General features: G+C 43.5%; 1 protein-coding gene across 1 annotated transcript; it reads right to left on the reverse strand.

The window, feature by feature from the left end:
- Window positions 1–1,134: 1,134 nt before the first annotated feature.
- adrm1 (ADRM1 26S proteasome ubiquitin receptor) lies at window positions 1,135–19,932 on the reverse strand. Its single transcript, XM_086005635.1, has 9 exons — window positions 19,435–19,932; window positions 10,916–11,032; window positions 9,181–9,307; window positions 7,244–7,330; window positions 6,198–6,282; window positions 5,421–5,764; window positions 3,709–3,869; window positions 2,429–2,531; window positions 1,135–1,414 (listed from the first exon to the last, which is right to left on the reverse strand). The coding sequence occupies exons 1-9, from the start codon at window positions 19,645–19,647 to the stop codon at window positions 1,287–1,289; spliced, it is 1,365 nt and encodes a 454-aa protein (XP_085861761.1). The 5' UTR covers window positions 19,648–19,932; the 3' UTR covers window positions 1,135–1,286.
- Between the last annotated feature and the right edge of the window lie 5,008 nt (window positions 19,933–24,940).

A 24,940-nucleotide genomic window follows, 5' to 3' on the forward strand; every position in this document is an offset into this window, starting at 1 on the left:
GGTGAATTGATACTAAACATTGGTCAGGTGACAGGAGTACTGCGTGCAGTTTTGAGTGTCCCTTTAGAAAAATGGCAATAAAGCCAGAGATATACAAAATCATGAAGGGTCTAGATAGAAACTGTTCCTATTGGCGGAAGGGTCGAGAACCAGAGGCCACAGATTTAAGGTGATTGGCAGAAGAACCAAAGGTGACATGAGGGAAAACTTTTTAATCGCAGCAAGTGGTTAGGATCTGGAATTCACTGCCTGAAAGGGTGGTAGAGACAGATTCAATTGTGGCTTTCAAAAGGGAATTGGATAAGTACCTGAAGGGAAAAAAATTGCAGGGGGAGTGGAACTAGCTGAAGTGTTCTTGCAGAACTGACACAGGCCAAATGGCCTCCTTCTGTGCTGTAACCATTCTATGATTATAAGTACAGCATCGTTGCAACAGGGAGATGAGATACTTTAGTTAAGGAAAAACTGCAAGAAACAAGGGCTATTTGCACTGGAGCAAAGAATGAATAGAGGCTTTTAAAAGTATGATAGATGAATAGGAAAACACTTTTCCCTCTGGTTGGGGAGTCAGTGAGTGAGGTTAGGGGGCATTTCTTTAGGCAGAACGTTGTTGGAACATGGAATGCTTTGCCAGAGGAAGTGGTTGAGGAAGATACAGGACTAGAGAGAGAAAGCAGGTCAGCAGTACAGGAAACTTCGCGATATCCGGCACCGGTGTGATGCCGATCTATGAAAACTTCCGGACAGACCAGCGCTAATGTTCAAGGATACGGAGGTTTTCATCTCCGTATCTGACAACAAACACTGTTGCTTAGCAACAGCTTGTAAACAGTCGGCCCGTACCTTGGAAGCGTCTCTGTAGCTTAGCAACAGCTTCAGAGAGGCTTTCCAGAGACTGACAGTATTTTTTTCTTCTAGCATTTTTTTTAAACAAACAAAACGGCTGCTGATTTCTGCCGTTAGATCGAGGTTTCCGGACATACAACCTCCGGATAAACCAAAGTTTCCTGTATTAAGTTCTGAACGGTTCTAAAAGAAAAGTTTGAAAACCACTGAATTGTTGCTCTGTTCAGATCATGGATTACACACTAGTTCAAAGCTTTAAAATTGGAAATAACTGACAAGCACAAAAAGTTCTTGCTCTAAAAGAACCTTTAATATTGCTGAGTTTTCAGGGTTAATAGAAGGCAAACACACACAATTTCACTAGTCTTTAAACTGAGTGCACTATCCATTACTTCAACATCTTTGTAAATGGTTTAAAGAAAAATGTAGTTGAATAGTTTTCAGTCCAAACTCATATCCTCCTCTTCATCCTTTTTGTCCTTTGAGTCACTGTCTCCCTCCTTTTCATCAAATTTTGTCTTTGAGGATGTAGAACTGTGTTGCATGGCTTTGGCAAATCCTTCCACATCTGGAGGGGGGGGGGGGGGGGGGGGCAGGGGGGAAGGGTAAGAATACACAGGCCTCATTTCCTCGGAATCCAAAGTAGGGAGACATACTAGCACAGAACCTCAAGTCCTCATTGGTCTCAATTCTTATGTTACCTTATAGTTGCTTTATTAGTTTTGAATGTTTTTCTCAGCTTCATTTTATTGGAACAAACAATAACTCCAAGATCAAAAAAGCCAATTTTGACTGGACCAGAACAAATCTAGATTTCAAAGATTTGAGTTTTATCCAAGTTGAATCAGGATTCAAAATAGTTTTGATCTTACCTGAGCTTCACTATATATTGGCAAGAAAAGCCAGCACAAAACCTGCTTCCCTTCATTTTAAATTTGGGCTGAATTTAATGTCGATTGTTTTTTTTTTGGCTCAAGACAATGTATTGATAGCCAAGATACTAAAGGCCACTAGAATCAAAAAGAATCATCACTGCAAAATAGCATCTTTTAAATTAATGCAGCAGGATATAGTTCATATTATGATTACCACATATTTAAATGTTCCCTTGCTCTGCAACTCACCCAACCTGCAATTTTTGAAAATGGCTATCACAACAAAATACCTTACAGACCAGGTTCTAAATATAAATGGTCCCAAACAAGGTGACTGAGGTCGGATACAAGCCAGTGATGCAATGTCCCATTGATAATTTTTTTTTTTTTTATAAATAGGCTTTACTACATAAAAGGTACACATTTTTCTTAATTTCTAGGTATTCAAATTACAGCCAGAATATTAAAACAAGCAAAGTACACAGCTCTTTCATCTCAAGCTGCTTTCATCTTCAGCCATGTGCAGGCATCATGCAGCGATATCAAAATAAACCTAGATGTTCTTTTTACTGAGTTTTCCTGGAGCCAAGAAACACACATGATGCCATCGCACTATTCTCTGTGGTGATGCTATGATGTGCTCTCCCAAGACTCGGGTTGCAATATAAGTGATTGTGGACCTAGCGTGAATATGAAAAGGCACTTACCCCCCTTTCCAGCTGCTTCCACGGCCTCTGCTGGCAAACCAAACTGGCTCATTAATGGGCCCAACTGTCCTGAAGCCAGTGCTGCACTGAACATGCTCATGGCCTACAGAAAAACATTTACCAAAAAAAGTGCACAGTTTTATGGTCAATTTTAATAGCTGCATAGAAAAATGTGAATAATTATTTGAAACTAAAGCACCCACAGATTGATGTGAAGTTAATTCCCGTATAGGCAGATATTAACCGTGTACTTCCTACACTGGAAAAGATGTTAAAATATTCCAGATACGAAATATATTTTGGTTTAATTTGCCTAGTTTGTGAATTTCTACTTCGTTAAACACAAAAATTCCAGCTCTATGATGTTAGCTCTTAAGTCAGCTTTGTTGTTTTCCTGTGGCCTTCATGAGCACATTGAAAATTATTTCTTTATGTCTTTAACAAAATAACAAAAACCCAACATTAGGCTTTATATATCACATCTCTAGTAAAACAAATACTGCTCAATTAGATACCCATGGCAGTTTCTTGGAGCCAACAGCGTATTATACCCTAGGTACACCCAACCTGCTAACACATGTGGCTTCTTCAATATCACCTTAGTCATGCCCGCATATTGGGTGTATATACTTGGGCGATCCAATCTCTTAGGTTGCAGGGAAACCCACAGTCCTCCATTATGGGTACCAGTGAAACCTGACATATTACAACAACCTACCCCAGCTTTTAAAATCTGACCAGGACCTGTAGGTAATGTTCCCTGTAAGCCGCGCGGAGCTCCAGAGAACCTGCGCAGCCGGCTTGCCAACACAAAAACCACGTATGTGCGGTATTTTGAATGGCCAAACAAAATTAATGGGGACATTGCTTGTAAGTATATATAAATGTAGATTTCCAGTGTGTGTCATGAACTATTGGGCATTAAATCAACTCCAGGAATTGGAATGGACCCAATATAAGACTCCACCCTCAAACCATAACGTTGCCTGTGAAGGCAACATGCTCACAGCCACTTTACACTTGGCAGATCTATGCTGGGAATTTTTTTGCTACATTTACACCACAAGCATAGTGTGAAAAAAGGAATCCTGGCATAGAGTAGGCATTTTAAAGATGAGGCTACATGTCTAGCTGAACTACTGTATGTTGAGAATTATTGCACACTTTGGATTGAAGGGCATTGAAAAGTGAATTCAAATTTATTACACCATTCGGGACAATGTACCTCAAAAGAAAGTTCCAATTTGAATAGGTTTGAAGAGGTCAAAGAAAATACACACCTGTTGAAACTGAGGAGATGTTAATGTATTCTGAATTTCTTCTGCAGGCTGTGGCAGTGACTCTCCGGTTGGAAGGTATGGTAGTAATCGTTCTTGAACCTCTGCATTTGCTAGAATAGGAGCCATGATCTCCGGTGTCAACACACTGGCTAAATCCACCGCTAAAAAAAAATTAATTCAAACGTATAATTATATCTGCATACATAGTTTAAAAATATCTCCGTTTATCATACTCCTCCATCCTTAGAGCCAAGTATGCCCTCGGTAGTGGGGTGCTGTACAAATATTTGGATAGAAGGATGAAAGTGCCATACAAGAGCTTAGAAAAATGGTGGGGCTGAGTTGAAGTGTAAATGCACAGTTCTCCCACTATGAACATAAATAACCTGATACCTGCAGAGCGACAGCAGCAGAGAACCATTTTCACATCACAATCCCACGAGCTGTACCGTAAAAGGGGCCGAACACTCGCCACTCAGATACAGTTATCTTTCCCCAGCTCTTCTGCTTTGAAAGTTTTACCACCCACGCACTAGATGGCATGACCTTTTGCAACCCGCCCTCCCAACCTCTAGTAATACCAACTCCCACAAAGACAGAGATACAGAGCCACACAGAAGAAGAAAAACTGGGAAATTCCTCCCCTCCAGGCATCAAGCTACTAGCTCCAGGTGATCAGAGTTGCCCAGGACATATCACTATCAAATTCCTTCTTGAAAAGGACTTTAGCTTATCCATATTTATATTACATATGCAAAGAGAAACCCCTTGGAGCATATTTGCTTCATAGTGAAGTAAGCTTCTTGGGAGGCAGAGTAGGGGCTATCATCTCTCTTTCCACCCCCACTTTGAAAACTGTTGTGCATTTAATCAAATCTGTTTTAAGGTACAGTGTGTATAAGAACAATGACAGCTACAAAAAGACCCGCTGTTAAAAGGCTGTTAAAGCATATGGGATCCTTGGCTTTATTAATAGAGGCATAGAGTACAAAGTAAGGAAGTTATGCTAAACCTTTATAAAACACTGGTTAGGCCTCAACTGAATTTAGGAAGGATGTCAAGGCCTTGGAGAGGGTGTAGAAGAGATTTACTAAAATGGTATGAGGGACTTCAATTATGTGGAGTGACTGGAGTTGTTCTTAGAGCAGAGAAGGTTAAGGAGATGTGAGGTAGGTGTTCCAGTTTTGAGGAGGTGAAACTGCTTCCAGTGGCAGAAGGGTCAGATTTAAGGTGATTGGCAAAAGAACCAGAGGTGACAGGAGGAAACATTTAATTTTAATTTTATTTTTTAAAAACACAGCAAGTTGTTGTGATCGGGAATGCATTGCCTGAAAGGGCGGTGGAAGCAGATTCAATAGTAACATTCAAAAGGGAATTGCATAAATGCTTGAAGGGGAAAAATCTGCAGGGCTATGGGGAAAGTGTGGGTGAGATGGACCAGTTAGATAGCTCTAACAAAGATCCAGCACAGCCACGATGGGCCGAATGGCCTCCTTCTATCGTTATCATTCTATAATTCTCTGGTCCATTCAGTTTGTCCCACAAATGATAGTTCAGAATGGCCTGCAAAATTTACTTATTGTTACCATTTTAAGTTACTAATTGAAGGCATACACACTGGAAGCCAATTACAATTACATGACTGAAATCCTACTTTGACATCCAAGGCTAGTTCTTCACATTTTCAAGTGTCTCCAGAACTAGATCCTTACCCTGTTGTCCTGTCCCTTCTGCTGCAGCAGGAACAGTCATGCTAGCCAAGATACTCTGCAAGTCACGTAGCTGAATGGCCTGAGTTGGGCTTGTTACAGACCCAGATGCGGTAACAGATGCTGATCCAGATGCAGATGTAGATGTAGAACCAACTGTAGAGGCTGTGCTTGATGCTGCTGGTGTCGTTAGAGCTGCTGCTGCCGCCGCCGCCGCTGGCACTGCTGTTGATGCTACAGTGGGGGCTGGTACTGGTGTTGTTGCTGCAGCAACAGAAGGCACTGAAGTCATACGAACTGCCGAGGTGGTGGAGGATGGAGTAACGGCTGCAGACTGGCTTCGTGAGCTAAACACAAAAAACAAAAGCACCATTTAATAACTTAATTCACCAAACAGAAGAATAGCACTCTGGAGGGAAGGGAGAAGAAAAAGAAAGAAAGGGATACAAACAACGATCTGGTCTAGTTTTAACCATCTTTTCACTGCACCACCATCTAAATGACTGGTTACATAACACACAAATACAAGCTTTACTTTCAAACTAGAAAGATTCTTCATTGTCAGCTTTTTAATGGTGAAAACTGTGGCAATACAGTTCTGTATTTTGGCAAAAACCTACTGTTACTGTTAACAGAATACTATGAATGAACACAAGTTCAGTAATGGAAACTTAGTGCAGACAAATTGAGCCATGCAATCAAAGATACTGATGATTATTATACGAGTAAATTATCTGTATTCTCAGCACTACATTCATATTCCAGTGGATTTCTTCTTACCCTGAAGAACTACTGCCAGTCGAAGGCCCTCCACTGCCAAGTAAGCCAGCAAGACCCGCTGGCCCTGCCAGAGCACCTAGGCTACCTGAAAAAAAAATTACATCAAGGGGTTGTAGCACTACAGCTATTAGCACTTCCATTCATTAAATGGGGCAATGTGCGTGCTACAATACAAAACAAAACTAACAAGTTGCAAATTTTATGAAATTCCTATTACAGGAAACTTCACGATATCCGGCACCGACAGGACCGAGCTGCTGCCGATCTATGAAAACTTCCGGACAGACCAGCACTAATGTTGAAGGATACGGAGGTTTTCATCTCCGTATCTGACGACACTGTTGCTTAGCAACAGCTTGTAAACAGTCGGCCTGCACCTTGGAAGCGTCTCTGTAGCTTAGCAACAGCTTCAGAGAGACTTTCCAGAGACTGACTATTTAAAAAAAATACTAAGAGAAGAAAAAAAACCTAACAAAACGGCTGCTGATTTCTGCCGTTAGATCAAGGTTTCCAGACATACAACCTCTGGATAAACCAAAGTTTCCTGTAAAAGGTAAAGTTCCCTTGGCGTGCACAATTTTCAGGGAATAGGAGAAACTTTACTTACCGATTAAAATGAAAAATTTGATTCAGTATCACTGAAAGTGTTAAGGTCAATGCTCTGCAATTTATCAAACTTAAAAAATGGACTTTACCTTGGGAGAGGGGATGGAGTCTCTATCCAATAAAGCAAAAACTGTCACTGAAAAGTGTAGTCTACTCGGAATTTTTTTTAGTACTGGAGTACTCATAAAATTAGGAAGACGTATAAAAGAACAGCAGTTCTCCTTTATTACATTATACATATATGGAAGATGGGTTCTAAATGTTTGCACATGCAGTATTTAACATTTTCTTGTTGCTGAAAATATTGGCACCACCAATTGGCTTCACAAAGTAAAACTATTTCTTCCTCTTCCTTGCAAGGATAGAAGGAAAGGTTTTGTACAGTTTTGTACAGTTTTTTTTTTTTACAAATCAACTTATAAAATGTAGTTAATATTTACCAAGTCCACCTAAACCGGTTGCTCCCATCAGCTGCATCAGCTGGTTATGACTCATGTTACCCAAAAGACTTTGCAATCCACTTTCTCCTGGAATAGAGAGATGAATGACAATCAATCAGAGGAGTCTGTGTAGGGCTCCTCTTATTTACTATACATTAAATGATCTAGACTTAGGTAAAATATCAAAATTTGCTGATGACACCAAATTGTTATGAAGACTGCAAAAGATTGCAGGAGACAGATAGGCTGGAAGGGTGGGCGGATAGATGGCAAATGCAGTTCAAATGGGGATAAATGTGAAGTAGTATATTTGGGAACAACAAGGAAAGGGAATTAAAATGTTTCATGGAGCACAGAAGCAGTGGAGTCTTCATGTACCGATAAACAGTTCATTAAAAAGGTGGTAGTGCAAGTAGACATGACCATAAAAAGAGCAAACTGAATACTTGGTATTGGATTTGAAGGCACGAAGAGGTAATGTTGAACTTGTACAAGGCCTTAGTTAGGCATCAGCTGGAGTATTGTGTACAGTTTTCAGCAATACATTAATATAAAAGTAATAGAAAAGTTGGTTTAAATTTACAAGGAATTTGCCAAGCATGAATATTATTTTGAAGAGAGACTCAAGAAGTTAGGGCTTTCTTCAGTAGAGCTGAAAATGTTATAGGTGACCCGAGAGGTCTTCAAAATTATGACGGTTTATAAAGTAAATAGTGATAGACCGTTTCCACTCGTCTGTGAGATGGTAACAAGAGGGCAAATTTAAAATAACCATAAAAAATTCAAGTGGAGCCTAGAAGATAAAATTAACACAAAGGCTATGGAATGCTCTTTCACTAACCATTGTTGAAGAATGAGCAGGAGAATGGGATTAGACTAGGGGGCTCGCGTGGAGACAATGGGACGAAAGAATGTTACAGCACACAAACAGGTTAATGATTATAGAGAAAATAAATCACTTGTTTCTATGCAGGCACAAGCAAACTTGTAGTTTTCTACACATTCTAAATGCTACTCATGGTTTTCCCCAAGGATTCATGAATTTTTCTTTTTGACAGTCCCAAACTTGGCAGCACCCCTCTCGCCAAAGAAAAAAAAAGAAAACCCACTTGTCAGATTATGAAAGCTACATAAACTCAATTTAAAACTGACATGATCATCACAACACTGCTCTTAATTGAAAAAAGCCATTTTCTTTTAAGAAAAAATCCAAATGGATGCAAGTACGCTATAAGAACTGGTTATTACTTCCTGACTTTACTTAATAGGCTTTTCACATGCAATCAGAATTCACATTTTAAGCAAAAATATCAATATATAATTAATGGCAAGAAAATATAAACATTAGTATACAAAATATCACATCTTGAAAAATATAAGAAAAATAAACATTTTGAGCTCCTTAATGACTCAGATTATCAAGCAAGTAAGTGAGCCACATAAGCCAAGAAGGTCCTACATTTGTGGCGAGTTAGCTGATATCAGCTAGTATTGGAATAGATTTTAAAATTCACCTCAGTGCCCATGTGTAAGAGAAGGGAAAATTTGGCCAGGTTCCCCAATCCTGAGCGTTGTCTGCAACCACTGCTAGAAGTGTGCTGGCCAAAGATACAATTGGATCAGCAGCAAGCCTCACCCATCCCAACAGTCAAATAGCTTGCTGCCACAGCACACTTAAATAATCTCTACTTCAGCAAGATACTGAAGGCAACTTGCAGATCAAATCCCAGGAAGGAGTCAAGACCTTCAAGCGAGATGGCAAAGGGAAGAAAATTGGAGAGAGAAAAAAAAAATTCTTCCACATAGCGGTCGGTGATTATTACAAACTAGAAGACAAACTAAAATAAAGAATACACTGTTAGAAGTTATCTTCATACATTAACGTAATGTTACAATGATTACACTAGGTTCAAAATCCTAATGAACCAATAGGATACCTCCAAGTGCGGCTAGCTCATGACCCCCACTGCTGCCACCACCACCCAAAGCACCAGGCATTGGTGGGTTGTTCAGATATTCATTCACTTTACGACAGAACTCTTCATCTTTGTCAGATTTGGGCTCCTGAAGAATTAAACACAAGTTAAAGCTCACAAATTAGTCTAAAATCATCTCTCACTTCTCTTGGGAGATCTGCAAAAGGAAAAAGGCAAGGATTTACAAAAATATCAATTTCAAATTAACATTTGCCTTCAAAAAAATGTGCCAGTGTACAGGGAAGCACTGGTTCAGAAGCTTTTCAGGCTCATGGTGTTAAACTCATCAGCTGACGGTATTTTACTCCCAAAACTGCAACACTGACATTAGAAAATTAAATATTTAACAATTTTAATGATGCATGCCAGATAACATGTCCAACTAGAACCAACACCTCATTTCAGATATTTTAATTTTTTGTTCTATTATTAAAGGGGGGATTTGAACAATTACCACTTTGGTGCCCAGCGTTGACCTTCCTTACATAGGAGTAGCAGGGGTGCCCAACCTGCAGTTCACAGGCCACATGCAGTCTAAGCCTCGACAATCTAACCCTGGAACAGCAGGCTACTCAGTCCTGGCTGCCCCTTTTATTCATTGGTTTGTTCTGTTTGAATTTTGAGTGGAGGCTTAGAAAGGGCTGTTTTTAAGCATTATTACCTTGCTGGTGGATAAATCCCAAATGAGAGCAGCAGTGAGAGAAATGTGCATATTAATTGTAATAAAAAAATAGAAAGTGCTGCTGCACAGATGCTGCCTGACTTGCTGAGTATTTCCAGCATTTTCTGTTTTTTATTCCAGATTTCCAGCATCTGCACCATTTTGCTTTTGCATATTAATTGTATTTGGATTTAAAACTTCAAAAGTGCCCTGAAGCTCCTTGGTGCATATGTGGCCCATGAAGACAAAAACAAAAATTGGACAGCTCAAGGTAAAGCAGTGCCCCAACAGTGTTCCTTAACCCAACCTCACCAGAACACTATTTACTCCGCTAGCAGATAGATTCCCATGTTCCTTATAGCAGTGCCATTTCTGAATACGACTTGACAACTTATGGACAGTTTGTACTGTGGACATGCACATGCTGGGAACCAGGCTGAAACTGAGGACCCTTACATCAAGCAGAGAAATGTCGATCCTATTGCTCTGGGATGGATTTAAACATAAGCCCGAGAGGTGAAAGGACAGCGTCCTAACCTGCTGTGTCACCCAGTAGCCGAGTGGGTTTTTGTTTCTTAACGGAACACTACCTGTACTAGACACTCTTTTTACTTTGTTTACCAATTTGGGTAAAAAAGATAAAATACAAAGCAATTTTACACTAACTGGTTGATTTTCCACAGAGCTGTGGTTATGATGTTTAGGTACCAAGATAGAATTTGTTTCATTGAGCCTCTTCCTCCAAGGCCGTTGAAATTTGGAATCAGTCTAAACTGATTTAAACAAGCTAACAGTCTGAACAATCATACCGTGTAGTCAAGTACAGGATGATTACTTAGGGACGTTTATGTACATTGGCTTGAAAATCCCCGTCTCGGTATTTGGGAAAAGCCAAGTGGTTGAGGGGAGAAAAATAAACTGGCGTTCTTTGTCCATTAACAGTTTTGGTTGCATAATGGCATTCATAAGTGTTACAAGAACCACGAGTACAGTGAAGGAAAATTAATTTTAACAACTGCATCTTTTAATTTTTACCTGCATCCAAAAGAAAAGGCGTTTGGATCCTGCCTTGAATTTCAGCACATACACTCGTCCAGTAGTACATTGGGCCACTCGCTTAAACTCACAGTCATCAGGAAAAATGATCAGGTCCTGTAGAAACAGTACACCGACTCCATTATCATGTAAAAAATTTCACACAATTTCTTTATTTTTACCCCACAGATCATTCTTCTGTACATTGGTTTTTTAAAATTTTTTCACAAGACAGCATCATGCCAATCCATTTAGAACCACTTTAAACTTAAAACAACCAGAGCATATCATACTTAAATCAAGTCTGCAGAATATCTTAATTTTATATATTTATAAACAACTTGCATTTATAGAACGCTTTTAATATAGAAAAACATCCTGCATCACTTCAAAAGTGCAATCATACAAAATTGGACTCCAAGACAAGGGAGATATTAGATGGGGTGACAAAAAAGTGGGTTTTAAGGAGGGCCTTAAAGGAGCAGAGGGAGGTGACCAGAGAGATTTAAGAGGAAATTCAGAGCCTGGGGCTTAGACAGCCCAAAGCACAGCACCACTGGTGGGGCAAAGGAAGGTAGGGATAAACTAATGACCAGAGTCAGAGAAACAGATAGTTCTGGGAGGGGTGGGGGGTAGTGCTGGAGTTAGATTGGGATCACCACATACATTAGCAAAGATTCTTCAGACCCATCTACAGCAGTAAATGTATAAAGCTCCTCAAGCCACAACTGTGACAGTAATGGGGCCCTACCAACAGACAACAGTGCACCAATCATTAGCTGGATTGCCACCTATCCAGGTTTGGAAGTCAGGTGTCTGAGTGGGCTGTATGTAAGCCAGACATGAAAGTCCAAAGTCTGTTTTTTCAACCAATTCCTGGATCATTATCTTATTAGGGACAGGAGGAGGCCATTCAGCCCCTCGTGCCTGTTGCACCATTCAATGAGATCATGGCTGATCCATATCTTAACTCCATCCACCCGTCTTGGCTCCATATCCCTCAATACCCCTGGCTAGCAAAATTCTATTGATCTCCGGTATAAAATTATTAATTGAGCTAGTTGCCACACTTCTACCACCCTTTGTGTGGAGACGTGTTTCCCAACTTCTCTCCTGAATGGCCTGGCTCTGATTTTAAGGTTATATTCCCTTGTCCAAGACTCCCGCAACAGCGGAAAGAGTTTCTCTCTACCCTACCAATTCCTTTCAAAATCCAAAAAAGCTCAATTAAATCATCGGCTCACCTTCTATATTCCAGGAAATACAAGCCTAGTTTATGCAATCTCTTTTCATAATTTAACCCTTGGAGCCCTGCTAACACTCTGGTGAATCTGCACTGCACTCCTTCCAAGGCCAATATATCCATTCCAAGGAGCGGTGCCCAAAACTGTACTCAATACTCCAGATGTGGTCCAACTGGGGCTTCATATAGCTGTAGCAAAACTCCACCCCCCCCCATTATATATTCTAGCCCCCTAGTTATGAGGCTAACATTTCATTAGCCTTTTTGAGTATTTTTTTTGTACCTGACCACTATATTTTAGTGATCTGTGTATATGGACCCCTAAATCTCTCTGGACCTCCACTGTTCCTAGCTTTACCATTTAAAAAACTCGATCGGTTCTTTTTTGGTCCAAAATGGATGACCTCACGCTTACCTGCTTTGAAGTCCATCTGCCAGTTTTGCCCACTTAATTTATCAATGTGTCTCTGTAATTTTATGCCCTTGTCTACACTACTTACTATGCCACCAACCTTTGTCATCAACAAACTTGGATATACGGCTCTCTATTGTGTTACCCAAGTCATTAATAAATAGTGAAAAGTTGAGGCCCCAGCACAGATCCTTGTGTGACACCATTAATGACTTCCTTCCAATTCGAGTACATATCCATTATCCCTACTTTCTGCCTTCTACCATCTAACCAATCTCCTAACCAGTAATTTGCCTTCAATTCCATGAGCTTTAATTTTAGCCAAGTCTTTTATGTGGAACCTGATCAAATGCCTTCTGGAAGTCCATATAAAATCGACATCCAGACATTCCGCTCTCTGCTACTTTAGTTACTTCCTCAAAAAATTCAATTAGGTTTGTTAGACATGACTTACCCGTTACAAATCCATGTTGGCTCTCTCTAATCAGCTCAAATTGCTCCAAGTGCGCAATCATTCTGTCCTTATGTAGTTATTGGAATCTATAAGAAATAGGAGCAGGATTAGGCCATTTGGCCCTTCGAGCCTGCTCCACCATTCAATAAGATCATGGCTGATCTTCTACCTCATCTTCACTTTCCTGCACTATCCCCATATCCCTGGATTCCCTTAATATTCAAAAATCTATCAATTTCAGTTTTGAATATACTAATCGACTGAGCATCCACAGCCCTCTGGGGTAGAGAATTCCAAAAATTCACCACCCTCTGAGTGAAGAAATTTCTCCTCATCTCGGTCCTAAATGGCCGACCCCTTATTCTGTGACTGTGACCCCTGGTTCTAGATTCCCCAGCCAGGGGAAACATCCTCCCTGCATCTACCCCGTCAAGCCCTGTAAGAATTTTGTATGCTTCAATGAGATCACCTCTCATTCTTCTAAACTCCACAACAGATGTTAGACCAACAGGTCTATAATGTCCTGGTTTCCCTCGCTCACCTTTCTTAAATAATGGAGTTACATTTGCAATTATCACTCTAAAAATGGACAATTCCTGAATCGAGAACACTTTGGATGATTATGGCTAAAGCATCTGCAAATTCCTCACCTACTTCCTTTAAAACCCTGGGGTGGAAACCATCAGGTCCGGGGGATTTTTCAGTCTTTTGTGCCATTATTTTTCTAAATAGTTTCCTTGCTTATGTTAACTTTTGTTAGTTCCGGTCCTCGATTAATTATTAGCTTTCTTGGCATATCCTCTTCCTCTACCGTTAGGTCTGACAAAAGTCATTATTCAACAAGTCTGCCATGTCTTTATTTTTGTTTGCAATATTGCCTGCATCCATTTTTATAGGGCCCACACTACCCTTTTTCTTCCAATATCCTTGCGGGGAGGTTTGCTAGCACTGCTGGGGAGGGTTTAAACTAACTTGGCAGGGGGTTGGGGTACAGAGTGGAGCTATAGTAGGGGGTGATTTACGGCCAAATACAGAGGGAAAAACAAGTCAGCTGGGAAGGCAGAGCAAATATGGCAGGGCTGGAAGGCATTTATTTTAATGCAAGGAGTCTTGCAAATAAGGTGGATGAACTGAAGTTGTTGTTGAACACATGGGAGTACGATATTGTTGCTATCACGGAGACATGGTTGAGGGAGGGTCAGGACTGGCAGCTCAATATTCCGGGGTATAGAATCTTCAGGCGAGACAGAGGGGGGTGTAAAAGGGGAGGGGGTGTTGCAATATTAATTAAGGAGTCAATTACTGCTGTAAGGAGGGATGATATATTAGCGGGTTCCTCTAATGAGGCCATATGGGTAGAACTTAAAAACAAAAAGGGGGCAAGCACTTTGCTGGGAGTGTACTATAGGCCCCCAAACAGTCAGGGGGAGATAGAGGAACAGATATGTAGGCAAATCTCCGAGAAGTGCGAAAATAATAGGGTAATAATAGTGGGGGATTTCAACTTCCCCAATATAAATTGGGACAGTCAGAGTGTGAAAGGCTTAGAGGGTGCAGAATTCTTAAAGTGCATCCAGGAGAGCTTTTGAGCCAACATGTAGAAAGTCCTACAAGAGAGTGGGCGGTACTGGACCTAATTCTGGGGAATGTAGCCGGGCAAGTGGTGGAAGTGTCAGTAGGAGAGCATTTTGGCGACAGTGACCATAATTCGGTGAGATTTAAGGTGGTCATGGAAAAAGACAAAGACAGCCCGGAAATAAGGGTTCTAAATTGGGGGAAGGCCGATTTTAATATGATAAGGCAGGATCTGGCCAAAGTGGACTGGGAGCAGCTGCTTATAGGAAAATCCGCATCAAAACAGTGGGAGACTTTCAGAAGGGAAATAGAGAGAGTACAACGCCAACATGTTCCTGTAAAGGTCAAGGGTGGGACCAACAAGCAAAGGGAACCTTGGATGACAAGGGATATACAAAAATGCATTAGAAATAAAAAGGGGGGCTTTTGGCAGTTACAAAAGACTAAAGACAGAAGAAGCCCTAGAGGAGTATAAAAAGTGCAGGGGCATACTTAAAAAAGAAATTAGGAGGGCGAGGAGGGGCCATGAAATAACACTGGCGAGCAAAATAAAGGAAAATCCTAAGATGTTTTATAAGTATATTAAGGGCAAGAGGATAACCAGGGAAAGGGTAGGGCCCATTAGGGACCAAAGTGGCAATCTGTGTGTAGAGCCAGAGGATGTAGGCGGGGTTTTAAATGATTTTTTTGCATCTGTGTTCACTATGGAGAAAGACGATGCAGACATAGAAATCGGGCAAGGGGACTGTGACATACTTGAACATATTAGCACATATTAGCATCGAGAGGGAGGAGGTGCTAGCGGTTTTAGCGGGCCAAAAAGTGGATAAATCCCCAGGCCCGGACGAGATGTATCCCAGGCTGCTGTGGGAGGCAAGGGAGGAGATTGCAGGGGCTCTGACACTAATTTTCAGAACCTCTCTGGCCACAGGGGATGTACCAGAGGACTGGAGAACAGCTAACGTAGTACCATTATTCAAGAAGGGTAGCAGGGATAAACCAGGGAATTACAGGCCAGTGAGTCTAACATCTGTGGTGGGGAAATTATTGGAAAAAATTCTGAGGGACAAAATTAATCTCCACTTGGAGAGGCAAGGATTAATCGGGGATAGTCAGCATGGCTTTGTCAAGGGTAAATCATGTCTAACAAATCTGATCGAATTTTTCGAGGGGGTGACTAGTGGGGTGGATGAGGGAAATGCTGTGGATGTGGTTTACATGGACTTCAGTAAAGCTTTTGACAAAGTCCCGCATAGGAGACTGGTCAAGAAGGTAAGAGCCCATGGGATCCAGGGTGCCTTGGCGCGTTGGATCCTAAACTGGCTGAGTGGCAGGAGGCAGAGGGTGATGGTCGAAGGTTGCTTTTGTGACTGGAAGCCTGTGTCCAGTGGGGTACCTCAGGGATCGGTGCTGGGTCCCTTATTGTTTGTGATCTACATAAATGATTTGGATGAGAATGTAAAAGGTATGATCAGTAAGTTCGCAGATGACACGAAAATTGGTGGGGTGGTAAATTGCTAGGAGGAAAGCCTCCGGCTACAGGACGATATAAACGGGTTGGTCAGATGGGCGGAAAAGTGGCAAATGGAATTTAACCCTGAAAAGTGCGAGGTGATGCATTTTGGACGGACAAATAAGGCAAGGGAATACACAATGAGTGGTAGGACCCTAGGAAGTACAGAGGGTCAGAGGGACCTTGGTGTACATGTACATAGATCCCTGAAGGCAGCGGAGCAGGTAGATAAGGTGGTTAAAAAGGCATATGGGATACTTGCCTTCATTAGCCGAGGCATAGAATATAAGAGCAGGGAGGTTATGATGGAGCTGTACAAAACGCTGGTGAGGCCACAGCTGGAGTACTGTGTGCAGTTCTGGTCGCCTCACTATAGGAAGGATGTGATTGCTTTGGAGAGGGTGCAGAGAAGATTCACCAGGATGTTACCTGGGATGGAGTGCCTCAGCTATGAAGAGAGGCTGGACAGGCTGGAGTTGTTTTCCTTGGAGCAGAGAAGGCTGAGGGGGGACCTGATTGAGGTGTACAAAATAATGAGGAACTTTTCCCCTTAGTGGGGGGGTCAATAACAAGGGGGCATAGATTCAGGGTAAGGGGCAGGAGATTTAGAGGGGATTTGAGGAGGAACTTTTTCACCCAGAGGGTGGTTGGAATGTGGAACTCAATGCCTGAAAGGGTGGTGGAGGCAGGAACCCTCACAACATTCAAGAAGCATTTGGATGAGCACTTGAAATGCCATTGCATACAAGGCTATGGACCAAATGCTGGAAAATGGGATTAGACTGGACAGAGATGGATGGGCGGCGCAGACACGATGGGCCGAAGGGCCTCTTTCTGTGCTGTAAAACTCTATGACTCTATGATTCTAATTGCTAATCTTGATATCCCTCGCAAGCTTCTTTCCTGTTCCTTTCTGCAGCTCTTACTATCTTTTTTGTCTTTTTTTGCTCTTCTTTATATCTCACCCAGTCCCCTGGATCTACACTATTCTTTACCCTTTTGTATGCGCTTTCCTTTAGTTTTATGTTCTTTCTCACCTCTCATCAACCATGGCTGTCTAATTTGGCAAAGTAGAGCTCTTGCTCCTTATATGGGTATATACACCTGTCCTGTATTCAGCTAAACTCTTTTTTGAACACCTCCCACTGTTCATTTGCAGTTTTACCCACTAACAGTTTTGATCAGTTCGCTGCCGTCAGTCTCATCCCGTTAAAGTTAGCCGTACCAAAATCTAGAATCTTAGTAACTGATGGTCTGGAGACTACAATTAATAAATTTTGCTTAATTATCCGCCCTCCTTTCCTGAAGGTACTGACTGATGTTGGGATATAATTCCACAGGCACAGTGGATTCCACTACCCCACCCAAATGACCACTTTCATGTGCAAGCCTAGACAATGAGTGGTCTCAGACAATTCAAATGTGAAGCTTTAATTTCTGTCCTCACCCAAAGTTCAAACAAGTGCACTTTGCAGCAGGAGGGAATCACTGGATGGTAATCAGAAGTGAGAATTTTCACTGACTTTTCCCTTCTTTAACCTGGAATGCTGAAACTAATTGTAGCAATTCACTGTTAACCCAACTAACAGTCAGCAGATACCAGGACCTTCTGGCCTACATATCGTGACACTGCAGCACATGGTGTATTTACACTCTAACCCATTGATGAGCCAAGGTTCTCAATCAATTTATCAGCAGCAGAACAAGTATCGAACACCCTGTACCACAACTATGTTTTTTTGTACTTGGCAAAACTGGCAACATTCCCTTAGTATCAAAAATCTAGGACAGTGCCCTTAAAGACGGCTCCTAGCAGTCACAACCTCCACCCCAAACCACATGCTACACCCCCATCCCCTCCCCACCCGACCACCTCCCTAGGCCCCCCTAACCACCCTCAGTCCTCCCCACCCTAAACCACCTCCGTCTCCCCTACCCCAAACCACCGCCCCACCCTCCTCCGTCTCCCCCTACCCCAAACCACCGCCCCACCCCCCTCCGTCTCCCTTACCTCAAACCACCCCCCCACCGTCTCCCTTACCCCAAACCACCGCCCTACCCCCCTCCGTCTCCCCTAACCCAAACCACCGCTCCACCCCCTCCGTCTCCCCTAACCCAAACCACCGCCCCACCCCCCTCCGTCTCCCCTACCCCAAACCACCCCCCCACCGTCTCCCTTACCCCAAACCACCGCCCTACCCCCCTCCGTCTCCCCTAACCCAAACCACCGCTCCACCCCCTCCGTCTCCCCTAACCCAAACCACCGCCCCACCCCCCTCCGTCTCCCCTACCCCAAACCACCGCCCCACCCCCTCCGTCTCCCCTACCCCAAACCACTGCCCCACCCCCCTCCGTCTCCCCTAACCCAAACCACCGCTCCACCCCCGCCGTCTCCCCTACCCCAAACCACATCCCCCGCCCCCCACCCCAAACCACCGCCCCCGCCCCCCCACCCCAAACCACCGCCCCCCCACCCCAAACCACATACCCCGCCCCCCCACCCCAAACCACCGCCACCGCCCCCTCCCCTACCCCAAACCACATCCCCCGCCCCCCACCCCAAACCCCAAACCACCGCCCCCCTCCGCCGCCCCTACCCCAAACCACCGCCCCCCGCCGTCTCCCCTACCCCAAACCACCGCCCCCCACCGTCTCCCCTACCCCAAACCACCGCCCCCGCCGTCTCCCCTACCCCAAACCACCGCCCCCCGCCGTCTCCCCTACCCCAAACCACCGCCCCCCGCCGTCTCCCCTACCCCAAACCACCGCCCCCCGCCGTCTCCCCTACCCCAAACCACCGCCCCCCGCCGTCTCCCCTACCCCAAACCACCGCCCCCCGCCGTCTCCCCTACCCCAAACCACCGCCCCCCGCCGTCTCCCCTACCCCAAACCACCGCCCCCCGCCGTCTCCCCTATCCCAAACCACCGCCCCCCGCCGTCTCCCCTACCCCAAACCACCGCCCCCCGTCGTCTCCCCTACCCCAAACCACCGCCCTCCGTCTCCCCTACCCCAAACCACCACCCCACCCCCCTCCGTCTCCCCTACCCCAGACCACCACCCCACCCCCCTCCGTCTCCCCTACCCCAAACCACCGCCCCACCCCCCTCCGTCTCCCTTACCCCAAACCACCGCCCCACCCCCCTCCGTCTCCCTTACCCCAAACCACCCCCCCCGACTCCCCTACCCCAAACTACCACACCCACCCTGTCTGCCACACCCTAAACCACCACCCCTCCTACACCCGCCCCGTCCTCCACACCCCACCGCCCCCAAATCACCCCGGTCCCCCAGCCCTGACGGGCTGTTTCAAGGTCTCCTTACATCCTCCACGGTGCCGGCGGTGCGGTCCTTCCAGCAGAAGTGGATGAGCGAGTCGTCCGTCTGCTGGATGTACACCTGGCCCTTGCGCTTGTCCGGCGTCACCGTCGAGCCTTTGAGCGACATCTTGCCGGCGCGGAACTCCACCAGGTACTTGCTGGAGGAGCCGCGGCTCCCGGCCACCAGACTGGGGAACAGCGCACCTGAGGCCGACATGGCGAAGCGGTGGTTTTTTAAATAATAATTTAACGACAAACTTTTAAAAAAAATCTGAATTAAAACGCAAGCCTCCACCGTCAAACCCTGTCACCGTCCAACTGACGCCGCTGCCGCAACCGAACTGAGAACCATCGAAATTCCGCCCCCCCTCACACACTCATTGGCTGCCTTCGCCCCCACATGACGCTGCCTGGCCCATTTTGGCTTGTGAATGGTTCATGCGGCTGTCACTCCATAACGCCACAAGACTTCCTTTGTCAGGCTGGGTTGAGTTGCCTATGACCGGAAGTGCTGTGTCATTGGCCGCCTTAGCAAAGCTGTGGGCCCGGACCGTGTGCTGCCCCTTATAGGCACCAGGGGGCTACTGCATCCCTTAACATGTAAATAAAAAGCCAGCTTTTATAACCAAACGTGTCTCAGTGCCAAGTGTTTGCGACCTTGTGTTGACTCAACACGTGTGACGTCTAATTTGCACGTGGTTATGAGACCAGTGCCTCAGCTTCATTGCAACTCATCAACAGCAAAACACTGAATTCCAATCTTACAGCACAGAAACAGGCCATTCAGCAAAAACTGGTCTATGCCAGTGTTTATATTCCATCCCAGCCTCCTCCTATTTGAATGATCTTTTGCCATCTGCCCGCCTTGTATCTCATTATTCCCTTTTTTTGCATGGACACATCAAGCCTTCTTTAAATGTAATAAATTCTGTATGTGTCAACCACTCCCCGTGGCAGCGCCGAGTTCCATATTCTCACCACTCTCTGTATAAAGTAATCCCAAATTCTTTACATGATGTTCGTGGCCATTTTATACTTATGCCCTCTTGTTCTGGACTCCCCACAAGTGGGAACAGTTTCTTTACATTCACCCTATCACTCCCTTAGTGCTGCACTAGAGTCAGCCTAGATTTTGTACTCCCAGAGACTGGAGCACAATATCTAGGCTGACACTCCAGTGCAGTACTGTACTGAGGAACTGCTGACCGTCAGAGGTGCCATCTTTCACATAAGGCATTAAACCTCATCTGCCTTCTCTGGTGGTTGTAAAAGATCCCATGGCACTCTTTTGAAGAGGAGCAGGTGAGTTCTCTGCAGTGTCATGGCCAATATTTCTTCCTCAACCAGTACCACTAAAAACAAATTATCTGGTCATTATCACATTGCTGTTTGTGGAACTTGCTGTGTGCAAACTAGCAGCCACATTTCCTACATTACAACAATGAAAACACTTCATAAAGTACTTCATTGGCTGTAAATTGCTTTGGGACGCCATGAAGGGCGCTATATAAATGCAAGTCTATCAGGACTGCTCAGTCTTCTCTTTTCCAATCTTTCCTGATAGTTGCATCCTCTCAATTCCAGTAACACCCTTGTAATTGTTTTCCACACTTTCTGCACTGCTTCAATATAATTTTTGTAGCATGAAGACCAGAACGGCACACTGTACTCCAACTGTGTAGGTAAGGTTTAATATAAATTTAATATTACTTCCCTGCTTTTGTATTCTATTCCTCTAGAAATATACTCCAGTACTTTGTGGCCTTATCCTCTTGCATTTCTACTTTTAGTGATTTATATATGTGATATGGTGTCATCCATTACCTTCCTGGACATCATGCCTTAAAAATGGTCCTAACGCCTCAAAAGGTGTCCAAAGTATAAACAACCATGATTAACTTAACAGACAGTAGGAATTTTAGCCAGAGATACCAATTGGCTGAAATATCCCATTGATTAAATGCAATATAATCAAAAAGTACTTTGATTCATTTGACAAAGCTACAGATTGGCAATGAACATTCACCACTCAACTAAATCAGTGCACTTTGAATCTGAAAAGGCAAATCAAATATTTTCTTAAAGACTAGGAGCGAAGTGATTTAGCTGTCCATGTACACAGATCACAAAGCTTGTGCACAGGTGCAGAAAGTAATTATAAAAAGCTAATGGAAGTTGGCATTTATCTCAAGGGGCTTGCAATTCAAAAGTGGGGAAGCAATTCTTCAGTTGTACAGAGCCATGGTCAGACCCCATCTGGAGTACTGCGATCAGTTCTGGGCACTGCACCTTAGGAAGGATGTATTGGCATTGGAAGGGGTACAGCACAGATTCACCAGAATGATACCAGGGCTTAAAGGGCTAAATTATCAGGGCAAGTTTCTTAATCGTGGCTTATATTCCCTTGAATTTAGAAGGTTGAGGGGGTGATCTAAGTGAGGTGTTTAAAATGATGGGATTTTATACGTTTGATACTGTTTTCTCTGGTGGGGGAATCTAGAACAAGACCACATAATCTTTAAAAATGAGAGGGCAGGGGGATGGGAACTTGAGCTTAGATTCAGAAGGGAGATAAACAAAGATGGAAATAGAAGGTAGAAAATTAATAAGTGAGTTTGGAAGGCAAACAAAGGCTAGAAAATAGACAACAAAGGGGTTTGGCAGTGCTTAATTGTATATACTTCAATGCAAGGAGTCTAGTGAGGAAGGCAGATGAGCGGAGGACACAGATAAACACATGGATGTATGATATTGTAGCTATTACTGAAAATTGGCTGAAAGGGCAGCTCAACATTCCGGATTACAGGGTTTTCAGACGAGGAATCATACATCCATGTGTCTATCTGTGCCCTCAACTCATCTGCCTTATTCACTATACTCCTTGCATTGAAGTATATACCATTAAGCACTGCCAAACCCCTTTGTTGTCTATTTTCAGACAAGATAGAGAGGGGGATAAAGAGGAGGGGGGGGTCGCAATATTAGTTAAAGAAACAATTACAGCAGTGAGGAGGGATGATATGTTAGAAAGATCATCAAATGAGGCCATATGGGTTGAACTGAAGAACAAAAAAGTGGCAATCACACTGCTAGGAGTGTACCATAGACCCCCAAATAGTCAAAGGGAGAACAAATATGTAGGCAAATTTCTGAGGTTCAAAAACAATTGGGCAGTAATAGTAGGGGATTTCAACTACCCTAATATTAACTAGGATAGAATCAGTGTAAAAGGTATCGAGAGGGTAGAATTCTTAAAATGCATTCAGGAGAACTTTTTTTTAGCCAGTACGTAGCAAGCCCAACAAGAGAGGGGACGGTTCTGGACTTGGTCTTAGGGAATGAAGGTAGGCAGGTGGAAGGGGTATCAGTGGGAGAGCATTTTGGTGGTAGTGATCATAATTCAGTTAGATTTAGGGTAGTTATGGAAAAGGACAAAGATAGACCAGGAGTAAAAGTTCTCAATTGGGGAAAGGCCAATTTTACTGGATGGGATTTATCAAAAGTAGACTCGAAACAGCTACTTGAAGGTAAATCAGTGTGAGAGCAGTGGGAGGCATTCAAGGAGATAGTGAGGATTCAGAGCAAATATGTTCCCACCAAGAAAAAGGGTGGGGACTCCCAAATCTAGACCCCCCCTGGATGTCAAGGGGCATACAGGGTAAGATAAGGCAAAAAAGGGAAGCTTATGTCAGATACTGAGAACTAAATACTGCAGAAAGCCTACAGGAGTATAGAAAGTGCAGGGGTGAAATTAAAAAAGGAAATTAAGAATGCAATGAGAGGGCATGAAAAAATATTGGTAAGTCAAGGAAAAGCCAAAGATAAATACATAAAGAGCAAGAGGATAACCAAAGAAAGAGTAAGACCTATTAGAGACCAGTGTGTTGAGGCTGAAGATGAGAGTACAGTTCTTAGTGAATACTTTGTATCCATCTTCACAAAAGAGAGGGACGATGCAGACATTGTAGTTAAGGAGGAGGAGTGTGAAATATTAGATGAGATACACATAGTGAGAGAGAAAATATTAAGGGGTTTAGCATCGTTGAAAGTAGATAAATTGCCAAGCCTGGATGAAATGTATCCCAGGCTATTAAGAGAAGCAAGGGAAGAAATAGTGGCGGCTCTGACCATCATTTTCCAATCCTCTCTGGCTATAGGTGTGGTGCCAAAGGACTGTTAACGTTGTACTGTTGTTTAAAAAGGAAGAAAGGGATAGACCGAGTAATTACAGGACAGTCAGCCTAACCTTGGTGGTGGGCAAATTATTGGAAAAAATTCTGAGGGACAGTATTAATCGTCAGTTAGAAAGGCATGGATTAATAATAATATAATAATAATCAACTTTATTGTCATTGTTAGTGCACAAGTGCAGTACAACGAAATGTAGGCTTGCGGCTCCCGAGAGTGTACATTTAGATTAAGACATTTAACATTCAACATTCATTTGGCTTGTAATACATTAACACAAACATAACCAATCAAGGACAGTCAGCATGGACTTGTTAAGGGAAGGTCATGACTGACTAACTTGGTTGAATTTTTTGAGGAGGTAACAAGGAGGGTCGATGAGGGTAGCACGTTTGATGTAGACTACATGGATTTTAGCAAGGCTTTTGAAGGTCCCACATGGTAGACTGGTCAGAAAAGTAAAAGCCCACAGGATCCGAGGAAAAGTGGCAAGTTGGATCCAAAATTGGCTCAGTGGCAAGAAGCAAAGAGTAATGGTCGACGGGTATTTATGTGACTGGAAGGCTGTTTCCAGTGCGGTTCCGCAGGGCTCAGTACTAGGTCCCTTGCTTTTTGTGATATATATCAATGATTTAGACTTCATTGTAATGGGCGTGATTAAGACGTTTTCAGACGATATAAAAATTGGCCAGGTGGTTGAGTGAGGAAGAAAGCTGTAGACTGCAGGAAGCTATCAATGGACTGGTCAGGTGGGCAGAAAAGTGGCAAATGGAATTCAGTCCAGAGAAGTGTAAGGTAATGCATTTGGGAAGGGATAACAAGGCAAGGGAATACACAATAAATGGTAGGACACTGAGAAGTGTAGAGAAACATAGGAGGGACCTTGGAGTGCATGTCCACAGATCCCTGAAGGTAGCAGGACAGGTAGATAAAGTGGTTAAGAAGGCATACGGGATACTTTCCTTTATTAGTCGAGGAGTAGAAAACAAGAGCAGGGAAGTTATGCTTGAACTGTATAAAACACTAGTTAGGCCACAGCTAGAGTACTGTGTATAGTTCTGGTCACCACATTACAGGAAAGATGTGATTGCAGAGGAGATTTACGAGGATGTTGCCAGGACTGGAGAATTTTAGCTGAGGAAAGATTGGATAGGCTGGGGTTGTTTTCTTTGGAACAGAGGAGGCTGAGGGGAGACTTAATTGAGGTGTATAAAATTGAGGGGCCTAGATAGAGTGGATAGGAAGGGCCTATTTCCCTTAGCAGCGAGGTCAATAGCCAGGGGCATAGATTTAAAGCAATTGGTAAAACAATTAGAGGGGCG

The sequence above is a fragment of the Somniosus microcephalus genome, chromosome 13 (genome assembly GCF_052327205.1).
Source record: "Somniosus microcephalus isolate GS21.2 chromosome 13, FLI_Smic_1.0, whole genome shotgun sequence".
NCBI lineage: Eukaryota > Metazoa > Chordata > Chondrichthyes > Squaliformes > Somniosidae > Somniosus > Somniosus microcephalus.

Excerpts from the sequence above, each read along its gene's own strand:
- adrm1 (XM_086005635.1), bottom strand. The coding sequence starts at position 19,647 with ATGTCGGCCTCAGGTGCGCTGTTCCCCAGTCTGGTGGCCGGGAGCCGC. Across the intron at positions 6,283-7,243 it reads AACCGGTTTAGGTGGACTTG|GTAGCCTAGGTGCTCTGGCA; the intron begins GTAAATATTAAC and ends TTTTTTTTTCAG. Across the intron at positions 2,532-3,708 it reads CATCTCCTCAGTTTCAACAG|GCCATGAGCATGTTCAGTGC; the intron begins GTGTGTATTTTC and ends GTTTTTCTGTAG.